This window comes from Nelumbo nucifera, chromosome 5 (assembly GCF_055504915.1).
Source record: "Nelumbo nucifera cultivar China Antique chromosome 5, China Antique-T2T, whole genome shotgun sequence".
NCBI lineage: Eukaryota > Viridiplantae > Streptophyta > Magnoliopsida > Proteales > Nelumbonaceae > Nelumbo > Nelumbo nucifera.
Window position 1 is genome coordinate 20,821,169 of NC_142653.1, and position 22,557 is coordinate 20,843,725.

The 22,557-nt window shown below is 38.2% G+C and overlaps 3 protein-coding genes across 17 annotated transcripts in view; 2 read left to right on the plus strand and 1 right to left on the minus strand.

Annotated features, from left to right (window-relative positions):
- LOC104595684 (FAD/NAD(P)-binding oxidoreductase family protein) overlaps positions 1 to 6,801 on the plus strand; it is a 62,236-nt gene extending 55,435 nt beyond the window's left edge. For 2 of the 12 annotated variants that reach the window (XM_088887383.1, XM_010256530.3), the window contains 5 exons: positions 3,891 to 3,970; positions 4,434 to 4,554; positions 4,769 to 4,838; positions 6,330 to 6,396; positions 6,503 to 6,801. In XM_088887383.1, coding sequence (XP_088743509.1) covers positions 3,891 to 3,970; positions 4,434 to 4,554; positions 4,769 to 4,838; positions 6,330 to 6,390 — 332 coding nt within the window. In that variant the 3' untranslated portion in view covers positions 6,391 to 6,396; positions 6,503 to 6,801. Of the gene's footprint in view, positions 1 to 3,890; positions 3,990 to 4,089; positions 4,555 to 4,768; positions 4,839 to 6,329; positions 6,397 to 6,480 lie in introns of those variants that run through there. The other 10 variants (XM_088887385.1, XM_010256532.3, XM_088887382.1 and 7 more) reach the window with 8 other exon arrangements.
- Positions 6,802 to 7,700: 899 nt separating this feature from the next.
- LOC104595687 (Clathrin adaptor complex small chain family protein) lies at positions 7,701 to 14,474 on the minus strand. 3 transcript variants are annotated; one of them, XM_010256537.3, is made up of 7 exons: positions 14,278 to 14,473; positions 14,085 to 14,130; positions 13,668 to 13,729; positions 11,740 to 11,836; positions 8,726 to 8,796; positions 8,380 to 8,471; positions 7,701 to 8,081 (listed from the first exon to the last, which is right to left on the minus strand). In XM_010256537.3, the coding sequence occupies exons 1-7, from the start codon at positions 14,344 to 14,346 to the stop codon at positions 8,015 to 8,017; spliced, it is 504 nt and encodes a 167-aa protein (XP_010254839.1). In that variant the 5' UTR covers positions 14,347 to 14,473; the 3' UTR covers positions 7,701 to 8,014. The 3 variants fall into 3 exon arrangements, with proteins under 3 accessions (XP_010254839.1, XP_010254840.1, XP_088744195.1); XM_010256538.3 differs by having other exon boundaries at positions 14,088 to 14,130; positions 14,278 to 14,472; XM_088888069.1 differs by lacking the exon at positions 7,701 to 8,081 and having other exon boundaries at positions 8,155 to 8,471; positions 14,278 to 14,474.
- Positions 14,410 to 20,456, plus strand: EMB2219 (Mitochondrial transcription termination factor family protein). 2 transcript variants are annotated; one of them, XM_010256535.3, is made up of 6 exons: positions 14,410 to 15,413; positions 15,575 to 15,983; positions 16,391 to 16,606; positions 17,211 to 17,318; positions 18,295 to 18,569; positions 19,948 to 20,456. In XM_010256535.3, the coding sequence occupies exons 1-6, from the start codon at positions 14,554 to 14,556 to the stop codon at positions 20,135 to 20,137; spliced, it is 2,058 nt and encodes a 685-aa protein (XP_010254837.1). In that variant the 5' UTR covers positions 14,410 to 14,553; the 3' UTR covers positions 20,138 to 20,456. The 2 variants fall into 2 exon arrangements, with proteins under 2 accessions (XP_010254837.1, XP_088744194.1); XM_088888068.1 differs by lacking the exon at positions 19,948 to 20,456 and adding an exon at positions 19,652 to 19,790.
- The last annotated feature ends 2,101 nt before the right edge of the window (positions 20,457 to 22,557 follow it).

Consider the following 22,557-nt stretch of genomic DNA (forward strand, 5'->3'; position numbering starts at 1 on the left):
GTCCCAGATACAAGAAGTAAAAGGACAGAAAATAAATAGATGAGCCACTGTCTCACCACTCCCCAGGCAAAGGCAACAAACATGTGGTGAAAGGCAACAATCTTTCCTTTTTCTTTGAAGTATGTCCAAAGTGTTAACCTTTTGGAGAACCACATCCCAGCAAAAAGCCCTAACCTTTGGTGGAGCAGGAGTATCCCACACTTTTTTTGAAAGGAAAGGGGTAGGAACAACAACAGAACTAAATAAAGCCATGGTTCAAAATATCGATACGCCGATAGAGGCATATCGGGCAGTATATAGCTTTTTTTTTAATTTCTTTTTTAGTTTTTTTTTTTCAAATCCGGTTCAGAGGGGCCGGTTTAATGTTCGTCCACCCCTGAACTGGTCGAAATCCTGAAACACCCCCTAGAGGGGCGTATCGGGAAGCCCCCGGTACAGTCCAATATGTATCGAAATTTTGAACCTTGAGTAAAGCATTGAAAAACAAAGAGCAGGAAAAAAAATCCCTGAGGACTCTAGAAAAACAGCATCCAACAAAGAGAACAACTCATTTCCAACAGCCACTTTTGAGTACTTCAACCCTCTCCTCAAACCCAAGTCCCAAGAACCCTCATTTACATGAAAAGAGGAAATGACCTTCAACTTGTTTAAAGACAAAGAATACATAACTGGGAACCTATCCTTAAGAGAATTGTTCCTAACCCAAGTGTCTTCCCAAAACAAAATTTTATTACCTGAGCAAGCATCACACCTTATGAAAGGAAGAAAAGAAGGTAGGACTCCAATTATTGCTCTCCAATGGGAAAAATGAGAAGCCATGGGGTCGACAACAGCATCCCATCCATTTGCTGCCATTACCATGAATACTCCCAACCACCTAATGCCACAAGCTATCCTGCTCTAAGGGAAATCTCCATAACCACTTTCCTAACAAGGCTAGGTTTCTTAACCTAATATTACCATACCTAAACCACCATCCTCTCGCTTCTTAGTGACAATTTCCCACTTCACTAGATGATCCTTCTTTGATTCACCGGTTCCCACAGAAAATCCCTCATCTTCTTTCAATTCGATCTGCTACGTTAACAGGGATCTTGAAAGTGGACAAGAAATATACCTATAGGTTTCTTAACGGTGTTTTCCTTCTTCAGGAGGATCATGATCAGAGTCTCTGAACTGTTGACCCATTAGGCTCCTCTTATTCTCCATTCTTTAAAGTTCTTGATGATTCCTTACCCTCTCCTAACCCTGTTATGGCTAAAGCCCTTTGGGGTGGCCCCACTTTACCAAAAAAGATCGAAGCACTTTGTTGGGAAGCCTCAATGAAGATAATCAACATAGATGAAATATTCAAATGAAGATGGAAAACTTGGTGCCTCTCACCTTGTATGTGCATCCTTTGCCTAAAGAGTGGTGAGAATATCAACCACTATTTTATATCATACCCTTCTAAAATAAAGGTATGCAACCACTTCTCTTTTATATGGTGCTAACTGAACACAATCTTTGAACATGTTAGACCTCTTCTCTTCTCCAGTGAACCCCATCAATATGATAAGGGGAAAATTATATAGCAAATTACAAGAGCTGTGGTCCTTTGGAGTGTTTTGTTTTTATTAGCAAAAGATAATTTTATTACTTTAATTATATATGTGAGTACAACTTGATGACCAAAATGTCATCCCAAATAACAAGGGTAGTTTACAATGAAGCCCAAAAATGTTGTTGTCTTGTAGCCCCTTGCTTAGCAAGGAAATCAGCTAGCCTATTTGCAGTCCTTCTCACCCACTTGAAGTCAGCACCTATATCCTTCACAATCCTTTCCACTTCCCTAAGAACATGTTTGAGCTTCCATGGGGTATGTTAAGTATAACTTGCCCAAGGGATGATTACTTTAGAATCTCCTTCCACCTCTAGCTGTCTAAGGCCTAGTTTCTTAGCCAACCGCAATCCTTGTAGCAAAGCCATCAATTCAGCCTTCGCAGAATTTGCAATGCCATGTGGACCTGAGTATAATGCCAAGATTCTGCTCTCGGAATTTCTGATTAAACCTTCTATGCCTGCGAAACCTGTGTTACCTAAGGAACTCCCATCAAAATTCAACTTTACTATGGTGCCTTCTGGGGGGTTTCCATTCCATTCTAATTCTCTCCTTATCTCTTGAGGATCGTGTTACTCAAGTCCAAACTCTTAGTATATCATTGACTGAGAAAATCTGGAAGCAGTCCAAAGTCTTTGCCCATAGTGCAACCTTCACTTTTATGCAATCTATTACCTCCACCAAAGTTAAACTCTTTCTGGTGAAAATTCTGTTATTCCTTTCTTCCCACACTACCCAACTAATTGTTGCTTTAGTAGTTCACAATAACCTCCCCTTTTCTTTGGTTGCCTCAAGAAGTTCAGGTTGAAGATGTCCACCACCTCTTGAAGGGGATCTCACTTGCAGCCAAAAAGAGAAGGGGAAAACTCTCAGTTTCAAAGTACAAAGGAGCATGAGGTTAATAAATGGGAGAGGGTCTCTCCGCTATCCCTGCACAAGAAGCACATATGAGGAGAGAGACAAGAAATAGGCCTTTTTTTCAGCATATCACACGCATTTACCTTACCAAGTAAAATTTCCTAGCAGAAAGCTTGAATTTTTGGTGGGATAGGCTTACTCCAAATTTCTTTCACCAGGAAGTCCACCCCTTGAGATCTAGGTGAGACAAGATGTTTAAAAAATGAAGAAACAGTAAACAGACCATCTGTGGAAACAGTCCAAATTCTGGAATCCTCCAGGTTTGGGTCTAGAACAACTATCTATAGAATATCAAGCAAGCGAATCAAGGAGGTACACTCATTTTCCCTTGGGCCTCTTCTAAACCCAAGATTCTAGTTGACACTGGAAGGAGAAGGTGTTCCCATTCTAGAGATAGTTTCACCTAAGGTTGGAGAGGACAAAAAGTTCAGGAAAATTGTCTTTTAATGGCATTTTCCCTACCCAAAGGTCTTCCCAGAAATGGATTTTATCACCCTTTTCCCACATCAAATCGAATGGAATTAATAAAAATAAGGTAAACCTCATGAATTGCTTTCCAAGGGGAAGCTGAGGTTGAGTGGGGAACAATTTTAGCATCCCAACCATTACAATACAATCCAAACCATGAATGCTTTCAATTACCTTGTGCCACAACCTATATCCTTTAAAGTGGAACCTTCACAACCATTTACCTAATAAGGCAGCATTTCTAATGACAATGTTTCCTAAACCCAGACCCCCCTTTTCTTTTGGTCCACTAACCACTTCCCATTTAACCAAATAATCCTTTCTTTGGGTCCACCCCCCTTTTCTTTGGAGTGTTTGGTGTGAACGTTATTCCTAGATTTTTGATAACAAGGAGCAAGAGGCTAATGCCTTAACATTATGGTAACAGCAAGCACATTGAGCACTGACTAGAATGGAGCTCAACGAGGTCATGGTGGATGGTTATGTACCCAGAAGGCAAGAAACAACTGAGGCTTGGACTGCACCAGTAAGCTGGGTGATTATCTTTTACCTTTTTTATCTATATCACCAGGAAAACTATATCACAATACAATAGAAAGAAGCACAAAAATGTAGTTATCTTTTTATTATGAGTTCACAATCTGTGATTGCTTGTTTTTCTGTCAGCTGGCTGCCTGGAGATTAGATGAGATGCTTAGAAGGCCTTGTTATGTTTAAAGTATCAGAGTTCAAAACTTCATCTAAATATGGTCTTAGTTTTTTTCATGGTTTTATATGCTCAAATATGTTATCAAGTGGTTAGATATTTCCTCAAGGGACTAATTATTTCTTGTTTTCATCCATTGTTATTACTACAAGGTATGGTTTCTATTCTATATTGAACTTTTTTCTTTGCATCCTACAGGTAAGCATGTGATTAACTTATTTGTTCAATATACACCCTATAGACCATCAGTGGGTAGCTGGGAAGATCTGGCATTTAGGGTGAGTTAGACTTATATCTGTAAGTGTTAGCTCTGTTCTTCATGCTAGTTTTTTTTTTTTTTGTTGTATGTTTTATTTCTAACACTCGTTAAATTGTAATCTTTGTGGGGTTGCAAAAGTGATGTGCACTATTGGACTTGAGTTGGAAAGGTTGTTCTAACCCCTCTCCCCAGCAGGCTCTTTCTAGAGGATGGGTTGGGGGTTTCAAGCCTAAGGCAAAGCAACGATTGAAAATGTCATCTCAACTTGGCCTGAAGAGTGGGTTGTGTTTAGCTTAAGCCCCATTCACTTTTCACTCTAGGCTTCATCAGTACTACAATCATCTTTGACCATGATAAAATTTTACAAATGTTTCTCTGGATCCTGATAATGTTACAAATGTTCTGGTACATTCATCTTTGACCTTGATGCAAATGTTACAGATGTTTCTCTGGAACCCACTAATTGGCAAATAACTTCTCAGGAATCATTTGCTCAAAGATGTTTCTCCTTGATTGATGAATATGCACCTGGTTTTAGTTCATCAGTTATCGACTACGACATGTTGACACCAGTAGATCTTGAGAGAGAATTTGGCCTTACAGGTATTTCCACTGAAAATCATAGCCTTCAGCAGGTTTAAATTTTATTGGTTTTTTCTTGAGTGTTTTTTTTTTGTGTAAAATCAAAAGGAAAAGAGTGGATAAGATGCAAATGAAAATCTTGGAATATTGCTTAATGGGAAAGATATTGAACATATAAAATCTTAGATTTGTGGGCTTTTTAATGTATAATCGTGTTTGGCTCTTGCCCTATTAGAAGTTGCCCAAGTGCCTTTCCAGTGGGTAGATCCTCATTTATCATCATCTCAGGCCTCTCAGCTTTGGTGGTAAGTCATCCTCTAACAAGTCTGATTTTTAGATCTCAAAATACAGTTCATGATTTCAAATTATAGGAAAACATCACAACAGAAGTTGTTCACAGGGTTAAACCAATAAGGCTTTTTAATTCTTTTTCCACCAATGACATTATCAGATGTTGGCAATGGGTGGCTAATTTGTCTACCAGTAGAGTTGTTGTTATGTCTCAATTAGGGGTGATCATGGGCTGGGTCGGATTCGGCACCCATGATAAAGGCTTCAGCATAGGCCCGGGTCCTGCCCGGCCCACACCTTGGGCCCTAAATTACAAGCCCAGGTCCGGACCTACACAGGCCCAGGCTGGGCTTACGGGCTTTCTGGGCCTAATGAAAAAAAATTAATTATTTAGAAAATTTTAAATTAAATAATATATATAATACATTAAGAAAACATTGCACAAGCCGAAACTAGGCTGGTCTTGGCTAGGTTTCGGGCCTATTGCACAAAAAATAAGGGAATGGGCTCATTTAATTCCTAAACTTGGTTTAGCTTGGCTTACCTTTCCTTTTATAGATGAGGGCAAGGCCTTCATTCCCATTTTTGAGCAACGTGGGATATGGAACAACACTCAATAGCGAGTGTTACCATTGAGTTTTGTCCCAAGCCCCACATTGCTCAAGAATGGGAATGAAGGCCTTGCCTAGGAGGACAACTCTACTTGAGATGACTCATGTGTTGATATGTGTCTACTCATGAATATTTGTGTTATAAATATTTATATTTTATATAAAATAGTAAATATTTAATATAAAATAAAACATATTTGCATATATACTGTCCATAAAACAGCATCTCAATATGAGTAGCTTGAGGTCGAGAATTGTCGCTTATATTATTATGAAGCATGATTTAATAGTGATTTCACTCCTAAGTTACTAGATTTGTGAAGCACGCATGAAATGTGCCCCTCTTACTCTCTTAGGGCTTCTGGGCACTAAGATGGGAGTGCTATGCAGATGGTTAATCGTGGAGGTCAACTATTGAATGGGTGTTCTGGATTTTCCATGTAAATGATGTGTGGTAGAATGTTAGTAACTATTCAAAGTTACGATCAGAAATTGTGAAAGAAAATTGTAAATTTTTCCAAGACTACGGAAAACTAAATTCATATCTTGTAAATTTATCTTTATGACTTTTAACTTTCAGGAGAGTAAGTTTTGCTGCCCTAACCTGAGAAATAATGATAAATTCTTAAAATACAGGTCTGTTTTTAGGGAGGCATACTTTGAAGTTGCGTATTAATCAGTTTCAATTCTAATGCATTCTGCGGATGGATATTATATTATTAAACCATGCATTTCACTGTAGACCTCCATGTTCAAGGCTAATGCAATCACCTTCTGAAAGAAATGGGAACTGTCGTTTTAGCTTTGTTAATTTTTAGTGTATATGAATCATACAAGAGATGCGCTATTCACACCATTTCACCATGTTGTCCATTACTTGAACAAATTTGACAGGAGGGAACATATTTCATGGTGCAATGGGCTTGGATTCACTCTTCTTAATGCGGCCTGTTAAAGGATGGTATTTCTCAAAGCAGAATAGTTTATTGAGGTGGAATTATTAGAGATACATTCTTTTCAGGTTCTCATTGCATACTCATGTCAGTATACCTGATTAATGCATGCAGGTCAGGTTATAGGACACCAGTCCAGGGACTCTATCTGTGTGGAAGTGGAGCCCATCCTGGAGGTGGGGTGATGGGAGCACCTGGACGTAATGCTGCACGTGTGGTTATTCAAGATATGAAGTCATTGAGACATTGAACTGAGGAGAGACGGATGGATTTTTGTGTTGTCGTCGTCGTTTTGTCTTTTAATTTCTAAGTTTATTTATTGAGTTTTCTTTCGACCTTGATGTAGTGTAACATGGTCGGTTAGGATCTGCTAAATGAAAGCTACGACCTACGAAAGCTCACTTGGAGCCCAACTCTGGTTTTCTCTAGATCTGAATATGCTCAACTGAAATCTAATTGTTTCTGTCTATATTTCCCACGCCTATTGTCCCGGGGGTCTGGGGCTTGCGTTCAGGGTTATGGGATCAGAACCAAACCGCAAAATCCCCATATCTCAATAGAGTTTTAACATTTCATAATCCTTGACCTGAACTGTGGCTGCCTACGTTCGACAGCCCGGGCTGTCAACAGGGCTCACCGGAGGGGTGTCAATTGGACCAGATTTGGTACAGTCCAATCCGCTCCAATATGAGTCCATTACAGATGGATCAGGTCCAATCTAATCCGATAAATATTTTGGACCAGTCCAATTCAATGTCTGGGCTGTCCAATCTGTTCAAATTGGTTTTAATTTAGATTGGTTCCAAACTAAATTTGGTCTTTTAACACCTGTATTCTTGTCTTCTATTAATGGATTGGATATTGGTTTAACCTCACTCAATCCAATATAAATTCATTAAGAATGGACCAGTTCCAATCCAATAAATATTTTGGACCATTAAGTCTAGACTGGCCCAATTCAATGTCTCAGTCAATTTGGATGGATCCAAAACTGGTCCATTGACACCCCTATTTCACCCTATGTAACACGTTAGTTCACCCAGCTATGCATCCAGAATTGATGCATTTCTGACATGGGACAAGTGCAAACTGTACAATTATTGACCTACTCTATAAAGAATATGCAGAATAGATAAGCACACCCGTTATCGGCTTCAGTGCTTACAAAACAGTGTTCATGTCGTTCACAGTCACTTGCAGCCTGGGAATATCTCTGTTTTTTTTATGAGAGAAAAGGAATTATGAATAGTGTGAGCACAGTCTTGTGAGCACTAAAAAGCTGATCTTGGCACGATAGTGGAAGCCAGCAAACTGCTTACAATAAAAATTCGCCCGGGGAAGTACCACTTGCCTCTTCCATTATGAACCTTTAGGCTTTAACCTAAACCAAAACAACTGCACTTTATATGTTATCATTTAAGTGTTTAACCAGGTATTTTATTTACAGAAACAAAAATCTACCACATGAACCCTCCAAAATTTACTTTTTTCTGATAGTTGATTTCAAAGGTTTTACTTCCATTCACAATGCCAATATCAAATACAAATGTTGGAATGACACCGAAAATTGCTTAAATGTGCAAGAACAATGCATCCACAGTTACGTTGCAAACCAATTGTCACGTATCATCGACTCTGCCAGCCAGAAACTGATTTGGGAACAAGTGTTACTGCATTTGAGGCCTTCTCCAACCTGAGGCAATGGATAAACAGCCCAGTTAATCAAGTGGCCTTTTTGATGCACTTAGCGTTAGCGTCAATATGTAATATCTATTACTCTCTCTGGCTGGTTGTAGCAGAGGCTTGGGGCTGTCAGCATGGTTGGAGGGGGGCGGGGGGTTTATGGGTTAGGGGACGGGATACCCCCTGTTGTTTACCTCCATGAAGCCAAAAAGAACAATGCCTTATTCTAATCATTTGAGTTTGGCCATCGCACATATAGAATGGACTGAACACACACACACAGAGAGAGAGAGAGAGAGAGAGAGAACTTGGTGATTTCATCAACAGCCTTCATTACTTCTGCTGAAATCGTTTCAAGCACTTGACCTCCAAATATGATCTCATCTAAAATAGTATGCATCTGCAGAGAATCAGATTGATTAAGATTTATCCATGCATTTCTATCTAGTAAAAGGTCATTTTGATATATATTTTTTTTCTTTTTCAGTCTGTTTTAATAAAACATGCAAATAATATTCTTAAATTTCCAAAAAAAGAGCATCACCAAAGATTTTGTCCATAAAAGCATCTTCTCTTATTTCTTACTTTTAACCTTATGACATGCACTGACAAGAAAAAAAAACAAATTAATTCAAGCAGTGGAAGAAATTGAACCTTGCTAAAATTGAACACAATGTCAAGTTCACACACATTCTTGAAGCATTTGTCCAGCGTCTCAACAAATACTGAAAGCCAAGACAGGTCGATTTAACAGAGCGCTCATGAATTATTCCCTAATAACAGTAAAGGAAGTAAATTACATGCACAGTAGAACAAATGAATAATGTAATGTCAAGATCACTTTTTTGCTCATAAAAGGATGTGTGACAATACTAGACACCTATCGTTTTCTGATCCTCATCAAACTGAGATCTTTCTTTTGATCAATAGCCATAATTAAAAGAGAGATTATTGATGTTGATGAGGAGACCTGCTGTTACAAAAGTCCAACAGCAAGGGAAATAGCAGCGCAATTCTACATATACAATAGAAAAGTCTGACCAAATGAAAGAGGAAAAACAATAAGAAAAACTTCTGTAGTCTAATCTGTTTTCTGACTTTTCTATTATGATGTGCTCTCCTTGTTTTGGAGTTGGCATTGTACATTTGTACTTTCCAGCTTGTCTTACTAATGAAAATTTCTGTTGATTATCAAAAAAAAAAAACCCCTTCAAAGTATCAATCCGATACACCCAGTATCAGTTGTATTGTATTGTATCTTGGGGTCACCAAAATGCTAAATACATGTAGTTTGGGCATTTGGCCAACTTTAAAGGATAATACCCCCTTTAACCCTTTTAGAGATGTCCTAAGATGCTAACAATCTGCTAAAGCATAAGCCAATCTGGGAATCCAACTGAATTAGCTATTCAAGGAGGTAGCGGCCAATGTGTTTTGTCTTTCTCATCAGAAATCTTAAGAGACCCTAGGCCTTCCTCCACCAAAGAGGACCAATCAATCACCACTTGATAGTTCCCTTTATCAACCAGTCCAGTCCACCTTGAAAAGTTGATTATCCCCTCACCACACCCCATCTGGCTATCCCTAGAATAGAATGTATGATCCATTGATCATTAAATCCCTGTTCAGGCAGAAAGCCAATGACAACAAAGGGGCATAGTCCAAAAATCCAACCAACCAAATCAGATTTGTCAATCTAGGGCTAACTTTCATGATAGAACACATTTGATGGTAGGTCTTGCTCCTCTGGGTAAAGGATAATATGCATGTGCCCAAAGAAAAAGACAAATGGCATGGCCCCATATCCAATATTCTGCCTTGATTTCTGTACATCTGCCTGGCTAACTGTGATGTATGGGCAAATTCTGGATGTTCAATTAAGTAACTAGATTATTTGGGATTGGACCAAACAAGAAGTCGTTGAAGCCTTCAAGGATTGTAAAGAAGAAGTAGAAAGTTCTGGTATGCCATTTTGGGTGGTTGGCAGCACATCTGTTTCATTTTTTCTTTTTGGGCATATGGGAATTTGGTTCTCTAAAATTGGGGCTGAGTGGGTTGTTGGAGTGTCCTGAGGCTTCTTGTTAAGGGTGAGTTTTGTTTATTTATGGCTGTTTGTTCTGGGTTGAGTTGTTTTTCTTGGGTTGAAGTGAGTGGGGCTAGATTTTTTTTCTTTCTTTTCTCAGGTGACCTTTGGTCACCCCTTCTCTGTATCATTCTCTATTTCCTTTTAATAAATTTTATTTTATTACCAAAAAATGTAAAGTAGATTATTACTCATGCAGGCTTTTGGATTCATTTAAGGAGACTACCAAGGCTCTAGTTGACTTCCATTGCATTGTTTGGGAGAAAAGTAATTCTTGGAGCAGGTACAATTTTTGAGAATTTTCTCTAGTATGCCCATTTATTATTTGCCTCTTGTGAAGGTTCCAGAATTGATTATCAATCAGATCAAGAACATTCAAACTTATAGAGACTTCTCATGGGATGAAGGGAGATGGGAAAGAAGTTCTATCTAGTTAAGTGAGACTGGGTTTGTTGTCCTAAAATGGATGGTTCAGGCCTCGGGCGAATTAGAACAATGAACAAAACACTGTTGAGTAAGTGACTTTTGAGGTTTGAGGTTGAAAGGAAGTCACTAGGGGAAAATGGTAATTTAAGCAAATATGAGGTGGTTCAATTTTAAGTGATAGGGAGATAACAAATTTATCCAAAGGAGCCTAGGAGTAGATCCAATAAGTGATAAAATGAGGGGAAGTAGACTGAGATGGTTTGGTCATGTGCAGAGAATGCCATCTACAGCATCAGTAAGAAGATCTGTTACAACCTAAAAGGGCTAAAAGAGATATGGGCAGACCAAAAAGTACATGCTTTGAAGTAGTGAGAAATGATTTAATGGCTCATAATTTAACAAAGGATATGGCACTGAACAGGGTTCATGGCATTAAACAGAACGAAATGGCAAAACAGGATTCATATAGTTGACCTCATATAGTCGGGACTCGGGATAAGGCTTGGATGATGATGATGATGATGATATACACTAAATAGAATGGAATGACAGATCATGTCATGTAGTTAACCTCATATAGTTGGGAGTTGGGACAAGGCTTAGATGAAAATGATAATGGGGTTATTCAAGTCATCCACAGGAGTCATAGGCAACCTGGGTATTGTCCACATGACACTCTTCATCCCACTTGTTCCCCTAATGTTCTATTCATAGAAAAGTTTCAGAAAAGAGACCATGCCACATGCCCAAAGACCCCGAACTAATTCATTTTGGAGCATTTTTTTGAATCAACAAATTAAAATTTTCAACTGTCACTACCTCTTATGGAAGCTCCAATAGATGTTGGAGGAATATGGATGATGTGGACAGAGCAAGTGAAACTGTTGCAAATCAACAAGGTCAATTATCTGAGAGATACGTGGAGTGGCCACATCATCCATCCACATGGCAGAAATAGTGTAGGTTGTATATAGAAGAACCTAGTTGGCCTGGTTAGAAACCACTTATATTTTTTCATACTTCAAAATATGCAATTATGCATATAAGGGAAGGGGCTGATAAACTCTCTTGAAGTTACTACATTCAGGATGCAACCAGTTTGAAGAGATATAGATATTTTGTGTCCAGAAAATGTGAATGGTTTTACTTGGGAAATTACCTTGTATAAGATCAAGCATAGCTAGTTCATTTTCAGAACTATCAAACACAAAGACAAAGTAAAGGGTTGCATAATGCTTGTATACCATCAAAGTATCCTGCAAGAAAGAGGGAGAAATGGGTATCAAATTTCTAGCCCTTCAAAATGCTCAAGAAATAAGCAGACAAAGCAAAACAGAGCAAGTATTGACATCGAAATAACAACAGAAAGAAACGATGGCAAATAATTTCAAAAGGACAAAATTCTAGTATCCATTTCAATTTCTTTTGAATAAGTGTGAACATTTGTATTATATTTAGTATCAAAAAAAGGGAACAGAGTTCCCAATAATACATATAACATAGTCTGTGACTCATGTATAAAGACACCATTTAAATCAATGATAGGTAACAAGAATTGATTGTAAAGATACCATTTAAATCAAGATTCCATAATCCATACAAGTGTATCTGAGTTGGCTGATCTGATGTTCACTTGTTTGGGACAGCAAAACTAAGGTAAACTTCCTAGTCATTCAAATTACTCCAGAGCCACACATTCCACAGTTCCACCCCAGTTCCCTGGCCATCATCTCATAACATTGATAGAATGTGGCTTCTTTATTAGCAGCTAGATCAAAGATGACTGGGAAAATCAACTTGAGCTATTTTCTTGAAGTCCTCCATATGCATCCAGATACCCATCCACACAGTAAAACCATAGGTGACAGAAGTAGGAAGGGAATCCCATCCTTGTTTGTGGCCCTATATTTATTTGCAAATTGCAATAACCCTTTGCCAAATTGCATCGCTTTCTACACAAAGGTTAATTTCTTCATCTGGAGACAAGTAGCCCCCCTCAAAGTGTTTAGCAAGAGACAGCCTTCTAAGAAGAGGAATGCAGATTCTGGATTAATAGTGTGGGTTATGTAGGAAGCATGCTGACAGTGTGGAACATCTGTTCATCCATTGTCATTTCTCTCAGGTTCTCTGGTTACATTTTCTGAGTGCTGCTCAGCTTAGCTAGGCGATGCCTAGGTCTTTGTTGGAGCTCCAGTTATCTTGGCAGCAAAGAGGTATGAGTAAGAAAGGGAAGCTGGTATAGGATGTTGTGCTGGCAGCAGTTGTGTGGACCATTTGGCTGAGAGGAATAGAAGGATTTTTTCAAAAGTTACACAAATCAAAGGAAGAACTTATCAACATCTAGGTGGGCAGGGTGGGGTCTTGAATCTCAGCTGTAAAGGAGCTTGATCATCAATCCATCTGGCAATTTCTTCAACCTGTTGTTTTCTCGATGTTTTTTTAATAAATGGTTTCTGGATGAAATGTTCTGGTTGTATTGTGCTAGTGATGTGTGTGGGTGGTCATGGGTCCCTCCTTGTTGTTTGGCAGGTTGTATCATTATCTTCTTCTTCAGTGGTAAAATTTTTATTTTACCTTTGACCAAAAAAATGTCATAGCCATTTAGGCAATAGAACCTTGTTCATCATATATATTGTTCTCAAATCAATGCCTCGTTTTCTTTTGCCGTATCTGACATTCTAATCAACCAAGTAGTATTTCTTCCACTGATTCTGGAATATTGAAAACTGATAATGTCACCAAAACAAGAATGATCTAAGGATTGCAAGATTCTATTTGGCAAGGTCATGATGTAACTCAGGAGAACATGCTCCCAACTCAAATTGCATGACTATATTAGTTTCTAACTTCCTCAAGTTCAGTTTATTGAAGTTCATATCAATCCCTAGCTACTTTTGACAACAATCAGTTCATTTCCGATCATGAGATGCTTCAGCAGAAGGATGAAGTGGAACAGTACCAAAGCACAAGTGGTGACAATTATAGAGAGATTGCTGCTCAGCTGCATATAAAGCCCAGCATTTTTTTTATCTACCCTAATGAATAATGATAATAGCGACTGAGTAGTAGTTCAAAGAGATGGCATACCGGACCGAAAATTGCATCAGCCTGGACAAAGTTGCTTACATTCTCAGCTCTACTGCACAGAACTGCATGAAAGGAAACTTTTTTTTTTTGATAAGTATGAAAGGAAACATAACCGAAAGCTAAATCTAATTGTAACAGATACGAAATGTAATATAGAAAAGAGACAGGGATAAAAGGTTGAAAAATAAAACGAAGGGACTGCCTATAAAGCGAATAAATTCTGGTAATGGTAGCTCAAGATGGTACAAGTTCCAAGACGATGGGTCCTAAATCGATTGTGTTTGAGCTTTTCTGGTCTAACCGTCTAAGCATTACAATTTGTGAACACTTGTAGCGTTGAAACCGTCTAGAACCTTAAAACAAGACAGCTAGCGATCCAGCGATAATAATAACGAGAAAGACCAGAGGAGTGCTTACAACCTCCATAAACGCTCCGAATCAGCTCCTGCTGCTTCTCCGGGGGCTAACCTTTCAATTCAACGACTACTTGATTATTCTCAAAAATTTCTATTTGATTAAACAAGGAGGAAAAAAAAGGAAAAGAAAAGATTTGATTCGTTATAAATGCACGAATGGAATAAATTGAAAAAAAAAACTAAATAAGACAGACCTGAAAATCGTAGAATTTGGCAAGCCGAGGCTTGCCCTGTGTATTCATCACCATCACCGCCCGAATCATGTCGACTTCTTCAAGTTGAAGCTGAAGCCTGAAGGTGGCGCACTTCACCTCCCTCTTGCCCGCTCCGCACCCTCTTGCCCGCTGTAAATCTGCAATACCTCTTACAAGTCTCAAGTCTCAACTGGTTCAAACCCCTGTTTTACTGAAGAAACAGGAAAGTTCCTGTTTCGTCCAATAAATATATGACACGTCATATGACTGCACGTGATGCACGTGACCTCACCGTCTACGTTAACTCGCGCCGTTCTATCCTGTTCTTCTGAAGTTCTGAGAGTTCACGAGGGAAAGATGTTGCTTTGCCCACAACACCGCCACCAGCATTTATATCCCTCCGCCCATGTCTCCGGCTGCCACCGTCGCCGCTATAACCCTTCCGATACATCAAATAATCTCCACTTCACCACTACCATTGCAACTGGACGCTCTAAAGTTTTGGTTGTCTCTTCCTCTGTTCTCCATCGCGACCATCAAACTGCTCAGACACCAGACCACGAGGATACAGGAAGAAACGAACAAATTCTCAGAAAGCACAACGCAAGGTCCACGGCTCTCCTTCTCCGTCACGTCTCTCAGCTACCGGAAGACTTGGAGCCGAAAGATGAGGAAGAAGAAGAACAACAAGTAATAGTAGCAAAAACAACACTTGAAGAAGAAGAAGAAGAAGAGAAAATAAGACTCTTGGAGATGTCCCTCGTAAAAAGAAGAACCCCTCAATTTCCAGGATCCATCTACTTACGATCCCATGGTGGGGCCGAAAGTGGAGCATCTCCCCCACCTCTTCACCAACTATTCCGAGGGGAAATCCACGATATCGATGACGACAAAATGCTAATTCAAGCCATTGAAATACGGCGTAAGGTTACCGCTGAGATTTTCAAGGAAGCCATGCGCGGTGGCAGGTTCAGTATTACTTACTCCACCAATTTGGTGTCTAGTTTGCCCGACTTCATCGACTACATCATGATTGAAGCAGCTTCCATGAAGCGCTTACCAGATTTCTCGCACTCCACCTTCAATGCCCGCGCTAAGACCGTCATAAGCAATTCCAATGTCATTCCTCTTATCAGGTACAAAGATCAGGATTCACTATTTCAATTAAAGTCGTTATTTTAGGCTTATCAGCGCAATTCTTGCTCAATCTTTCGCTGACTCGTTATTGAGAAAAGAAGAGAAAACACACACTGGTATGGGCCTTCTCAATATAATGATTGATGGTGTGCTTGTTTAGGTGGTTGAAGCACAACTCATTGACTTATCCCCAAATTGGGAAGCTTATTTGCAAGTGTTGCCGAAACCTAGAGTCAATAAGGCAGCTGGTTGATTGGTTGAAATCGATTTATGTGAAGGGGGAGTTGATTGGTGCCACACTTGTAAAGGCTGGACCAACTGTTCTAGAGCGCAACACTGAAGAGCTGGATAAGATTGTTGGTTATCTAGAAAGTAATGGAGTCAGGAGGGAATGGATGGGGTTTGTTGTTAGCCGATGTCCCCAACTTTTGTCTTACACCTTTGAAGAGATCAAATCACGTGTGAGTTTCTATTTGGACATGGGTATGAACCAGAAGGATTTTGGCACCATGGTCTTTGATTATCCAAAGGCACTCGGATTCCTAACCCTTGATGAGATGAACGTTAAGGTATCTAATTTTAACTAGCTCTGGAGGCTAATGATGCTTGATATTTGATAACTCTTAAAACGTAGTGTTGCATGGACTTTCCTAAATGGTCAAGGTCTGTTTTAACATTTTCTTTTTGAATGTTTAAGTAGTAAAGATATACCATTTAACTTATTTAAGCAATCATCTAAAGATAAATGATGATAGAAGTCGCAAATTACAGAAATTCTTTAATTGTAAGTAAATTCTGATTTTAGATGTGTACTGAGTCCATTTTTTTCATCTTGCTGATTCCAACTCCCATGTTTGTGTCCATGCAACAGTGGTAAGGAGGTTTGTTGTTTGGATGGTGCATCTTTTTTCTTTCTTGCTTTCCTTTTTTTTCCTTTTTTTCTAAAGCCATTGAGGGAAATGTTGAGCATTTTCAGGTTAATTACCTTAAAGAGTTTGGCCTTAGTACTGAAGAGGTTGGGAGATTACTAGCATTCAAGCCACAATTGATGGGTTGCAGCATTGAGGAGAGGTGGAAGCCTTTTGTTAAGTATATGTATTACCTTGGGGTTCGCCGAGATGGTATGAGGAGAATACTTACAATAAAACCAATGGTTTTCTGTGTTGATCTGGAGACAACTATTGCACCAAAGGTACAATTTTGTTTGCTTTGAGTGTGTGTGCTTGCCAGAAATAACTTTCTTGTGGGCAATAATGTTAATCTGGAGATGATCTATATTGCTTTCTAGCAAGGCTAGAACTAGTAACAACAGAACATTCACCCTGGACCTTGACTTTATTCTGATAGCACTCTCATTGGAATGGCACGTCTGATGTAGATTGTTGCACCTGAAAGACGAGCTTCTATATTTATTCAAATGTACAGTCCCACTCTACCTATGCAATGCAAAGAAATGGTCAAAAAGGAGCCTCCTTTTTTCTTTTTGACATAAATGAGGTTATTAGAATGGACTGAAATCATGACATAGGTGAAGGGTGATTCACAAAACACATGGATGCCTTTTATTCCTCCATCTATACTGCCAAGCCAAAATTCCTGACATGTAAGAATTCCTTGCACATGCCACGTAGGAAACATGTTCCTTATATCTATGTGAATTGGTAAAAATGTTAACATTATATGTGCTAACTTAATAATATTATAAGAGTAAATACTCCTTAAATTTGATGATTACAACTAAGATGATCAAGTTTTATTCCATACTGATATGCAAATACATTCTTTTCATTTTGAAGGTAAGATTTCTACAGGACATAGGCATCCGTGAAGACGCCATTGGAAGCATGCTAGTCAAGTTCCCGCCATTATTAACATATAGCCTCTACAAGAAAATTCGCCCAGTGGTTTGTCCTCTTCTTTTTTTTAATAGTTCCATTTACTCAACTACTTATGGTTTCAGAACTTTATTTATCCTTAACTCTTCCTTTCAAATGGCTATTTTTATCCTCAGTTCTCTCATACAATTGTCCTAGAAATGTGACTTCATCTTGCATAAAGGTTGAATACTTTGCCATTAAACTCCGAAAATCACTGTTCAAGTAGGATGGTAGATGGAAACTTGCCAAATGGATAAATATAGCTGATAGCATGACCATTATGCACTCATTTGTGTATCCATATATTGTTAAATGCAATTATTTATGGCAACATGGAAGAATCAAAAGGTTGTGGGGGAGTGTTCTGTGACCTCTTCTGAATTCGGATCATCAGAAAGTTAACTACAGTAGTCTTACATGTCTTCTGGAGTGGTGGGCTCTGCTTCTACATCTCATATAACTACTCTCCTTTTTTTCTCTCTTCGGTGTGTGGTGGAGGAGGCTTTTCTCTTTGCTTGCAGTTGAAGTGCATCCTAATTTTTATTGGATAATGGTCAGTTTGAACTATGTTATTTATTACACAAGATTTGATAAAAAAATGCAATTCATTTTCTTCTACATACATCTTCAGATATTTCATATCATCACTAACATGGATGGGTTTATTTTGGTAATAATAGGACTATCAACCTATCACAGTTATATTGGTGTGAAAAAGCATTATCATTAATTTATTAACTATTCCATGGCCCAGTATTTTGTGATATTCCTTTGCCCGGATCTATTCTCTAGTTGTCTTCTATAGCCATGTTCTCTCTTTCTATGTGTTAGGGCTGAATTCTGTTCCAAAGATATGGCTGTAGGTGAGCTAGTAATTGGAAAATTATCTAAACTATCCTCTGTTCCTTGTACATATTAATTCAGAAGCTTCTGCAAATTGCGTACTGACATTTTTTTATCAGTATTGTGTACTGACATTTGTGCATTCGAATATGATTTTCAGGTCATTTTCTTGATGACAAAAGCTGGTGTCAGCCAGAAGGATATTGGGAAGGTTATAGCATTAGGGCCAGAACTATTAGGGTGCAGCATAACACACAAGCTGGAGGTTAATGTGAAGTACTTCCTGTCATTGGGCATTCCTCTTCTATTGCTAGGAGAGATGATTGCTGATTTTCCCATGCTATTGCGATATAATTTGGATGTCCTCCGCCCAAAGTACCGTTACTTGAGGAGAATTATGGTCCGCCCATTGCAGGACCTGATTGAGTTTCCCAGGTAAAAGGATATCAATCCTTCCAACTTTTTCTTTTTTGAACTATTATTTTTTGCTCCAGGGGGCTACACAACCTGGGGGGGAGGGGGATAGCCCATCCCCAACCCTGGTGCAGGTGGGATTCGATCCCAAGCATCATAGGAGGCCTTACCAACCAACCAGTTGGCACCTTGCAAATGTCAATAGTGAGATTTGGCTAATAACATGAACATATTAATTAACCTTTTTTCACTCAATGAAAAGCCTAGACCTACTTAGTCTTTTAATGGTCCTACCTTTAAATTCTAATGTGGATTTAAGGAGTTCTAGAAATTCCAATGTGCAGAATGGGTTTCTGTTACCAACCAACCAGTTGGCACCTTGCAAATGTCAATAGTGAGATTTGGCTAATAACATGAACATATTAATTAACCTTTTTTCACTCAATGAAAAGCCTAGACCTACTTAGTCTTTTAATGGTCCTACCTTTAAATTCTAATGTGGATTTAAGGAGTTCTAGAAGTTCCAATGTGCAGAATGGGTTTCTGTTACCAACCAACCAGTTGGCACCTTGCAAATGTCAATAGTGAGATTTGGCTAATAACATGAACATATTAATTAACCTTTTTTCACTCAATGAAAAGCCTAGACCTACTTAGTCTTTTAATGGTCCTACCTTTAAATTCTAATGTGGATTTAAGGAGTTCTAGAAGTTCCAATGTGCAGAATGGGTTTCTGTTTTTTTTTCCTTACAAATTCTGTTTTTATGCGCTTCTGAATTGGATATCATTAGTTCCTTGCTCAATGGAACACTCGATTTTTTTTACATTTCTTCCTTTTCCTCTCATTTTTATTAATACAGTTAAGGATAACATTTTCTCATTATCAACACATTAAGGTTGTGTTTGGTACCATTGTTGTTTCATGAGGAAACGCTTTGGGGTTGATCAATAGAAATTGGTGTTAAAATATGAATTGTCATGTCATATAATCAGAAATGTTTTGGGTTGATCAGTACAAATTGCTGTTGTTTACTTTGAAAACATCAAATTTGATGTTTCAACTCTAAACAGCAATGACAGTTCCCACCTGCATTTTTTTTCAGTTAAAATGACTCCCTTTTGTGTAATTGGCAACTCATCTTTCTCATCAAACACAACCCAAGATTATGGAAGTCTGTCGACCCCTTCTCTCTCTCTCTCTCTCTCATCGCAGTCAAGATTTTCATGGAGTACAATGGCAACAAATAGTTGGGGATAAGGCTGAATTGATTATGCTGCCAGACTTGCCAAGTGATTACTGTGGCAAATTATTCTGAACTAGTTATTGGTATGAAGTGTTATGGATTAATTTCTATTCCTCGTATCATGTTATGGGAACTGATTGAAAAAGTATCTCCAGGTTTTTCAGCTATTCCCTTGATGGAAGGATAATTCCAAGGCACAAGATTATGGTTGAAAACCGGATAAATTTCAAACTGCGTTACATGTTGGCAAGCACCGACGAAGAGTTTAAGCAACGTGTAGATGCTGCAGTGGAAAGGCGGCGAAGATTTGAATCCAATGTCCCTGGCAGTCCTTCCAATTCTTGAGCAACCAATAGATCCATGGAAAAAGAGCCCAGTTTTTCTCGCTAACAAAAAACTTGTTTTCAGAGGAAAGATAAGAAATACGGCCATACAGGTGACATTGATCCATAGAAGTTGTTCATGGAGAAAGAGCCCAGCTGATTTATTCAAGAATTATCGCGGGTTCCTGTCAATGGAGTAGATCTCTGAAGTGAAAATTTTCAAGCTCCCAATATGTATAGAAAATGTAATTAAATGATACGAGGTTTGCATCTAATCCAATGCCAACTTGATCATAATACGGGGTAATTAGACCTGTCAATAAGAGAATAATACCCGAAAATTCACAGCCTGGTCTGACATCCTATCTGATATTTTAAGCGGATTGGATTCGGATTTGACTCCATCCAATCCGATTAAAATCATAATCTGATTATATTATTACATTTATTGATTTTAAGATATAAATTTTATATAATTATATTTAGAATTATAAAAATGTTTATATGTTATATTATACATGAATTTAGATATATAATAAATTCAGTATATTATATTTACATTAATTTATTATATATAACAATTGAAAAATAATTAATTTTTTATATTTCAAAAAATTAGAACAAAATCTGATCCGAATCCATTAGGATTTGAATTCGAATGCAATTGAATTTGGATGCAAGTTTTTAATAATCTGATCATATTCAAATTTTGTTGAATGCGAAATCCTATCTGATTACAACCCCAGGGATAAGGCTTGGTGCCATTATGCATGTGTTGCAGATATGACAACCAACCAAACATTTAGTACCCTAACATATAATCACGCTTCTACAACTGACATTTTGGAGGTTTCACTCTGGGCACCTCTCACTCTAGCAATAGGTAGCCCTCTCTATGAGGGCTCATGTTTTGGCGGTTTCCCTCTAGCAGCTTTCACTTTATTCTAGATAGCCCTTTCTGGGGTAATTCACTCTACATACACCAAGTAACCCCCTAAACCCTAAACCCTTCTCTCAAGTAGCCCTCTCTTTGATTCGAACTTGAAACGTGGTGATACATGCTTGGCCAATAAGCAAAAGCCTCGTGACTGAGGAAACTCGTCAAATCAAGCAATTCAACATTTAGGACCATAACAGTGTTTAATTTCACATATTACGAAAAAAAAGGTTTATTTCCTGCCCTGTTATTATTCTAGGAAGGGGAAGTGACTAAACCAAACAAAAAAAAAAAAAAAAAAAAACAATAAACTTTCTATGTTATCTAATCTATATGTTGATTGACTTGCTTTCCTGAAAAAATGACAGTAAGATAACTCTGGAAATGATACAATGAACAGATGAAGCGTTCCTGGCACAAAATTTTTGGGCATCAGAAAGTAACAAAGATGATAAGACACGTTTGGTAAAAATGGCAATTAATAGGAACCAACCGAATCAGTGATGATCTTCGTTCTTGAACGCAAAAACTGACTAACTTTCTTCATGATATTGACTCAAACTGCTTGAAACTAAGAGTATCATATTGACTCATACATTATGAACTGCATGAAATTAAGGGTGTCAATGGACTGGCTTTGGACTGGACCCATCCAGTGCAAAATCAATTTGAACAGTTAGACGGATCAACAAGACATTGAATTGCACCAATCCAATCCAAAATATTTATTAGATTGGATTGGACCTGATCCATCTGTAATAAATTTATATTGGATTGGATTGGATTAAGCCAATATCTGATCCATTGATATAAGATAAAAATATAGCTGTCAATAGACCGGATTTGAATTGAAACCAATCTAAATTAAAACGAATTTGAACACATTTAGACGGTCCAGACATTGAATTAGACAGGTCCAAAATGGTCCCAAATATTCACTGAATTTGGATCATTGGATTGGACCTGGTCCATTTGTAGTGGACTCACATTGAACTGGATCGGATTGAACCAAACCCAGTCCAATTGACACCCCTACATGAAACATACTCAAACCAATCACTAGAAAATGGAAGAAATATTCAAAATAGATCTTCTCTTGATACTAATGGTAGCACAGAGACTTTTCAAAAAATATCTCAAAATTCTAAACCATGTCTCTGACAAACCAAAATAAGAGAACTTGCTGAACTTTGAAACTGATAATTTTTTATTGTCAAAAATCAACCAATGAAAGTAACTAATGGCCTTTATGTAAACACGTACAGTTGCCAACCAAAATGGGCTAACACGGCAACACCTCATACCCATTTCTTGCTCAACCACAGCACTAATTATTACTTTTCTTTGGCTATAATGTTTTAAGAACCAAATGAGAAATCATAACAAAAAGAACAGGGTTGCAAAGGGATCAGATTAAATTAGGATTGTGGCATATCTGAATCTGATCCGACAGATATGTGAAACATAGATTTGAATTCAAGTCAATTTATATATCCAGATATCCA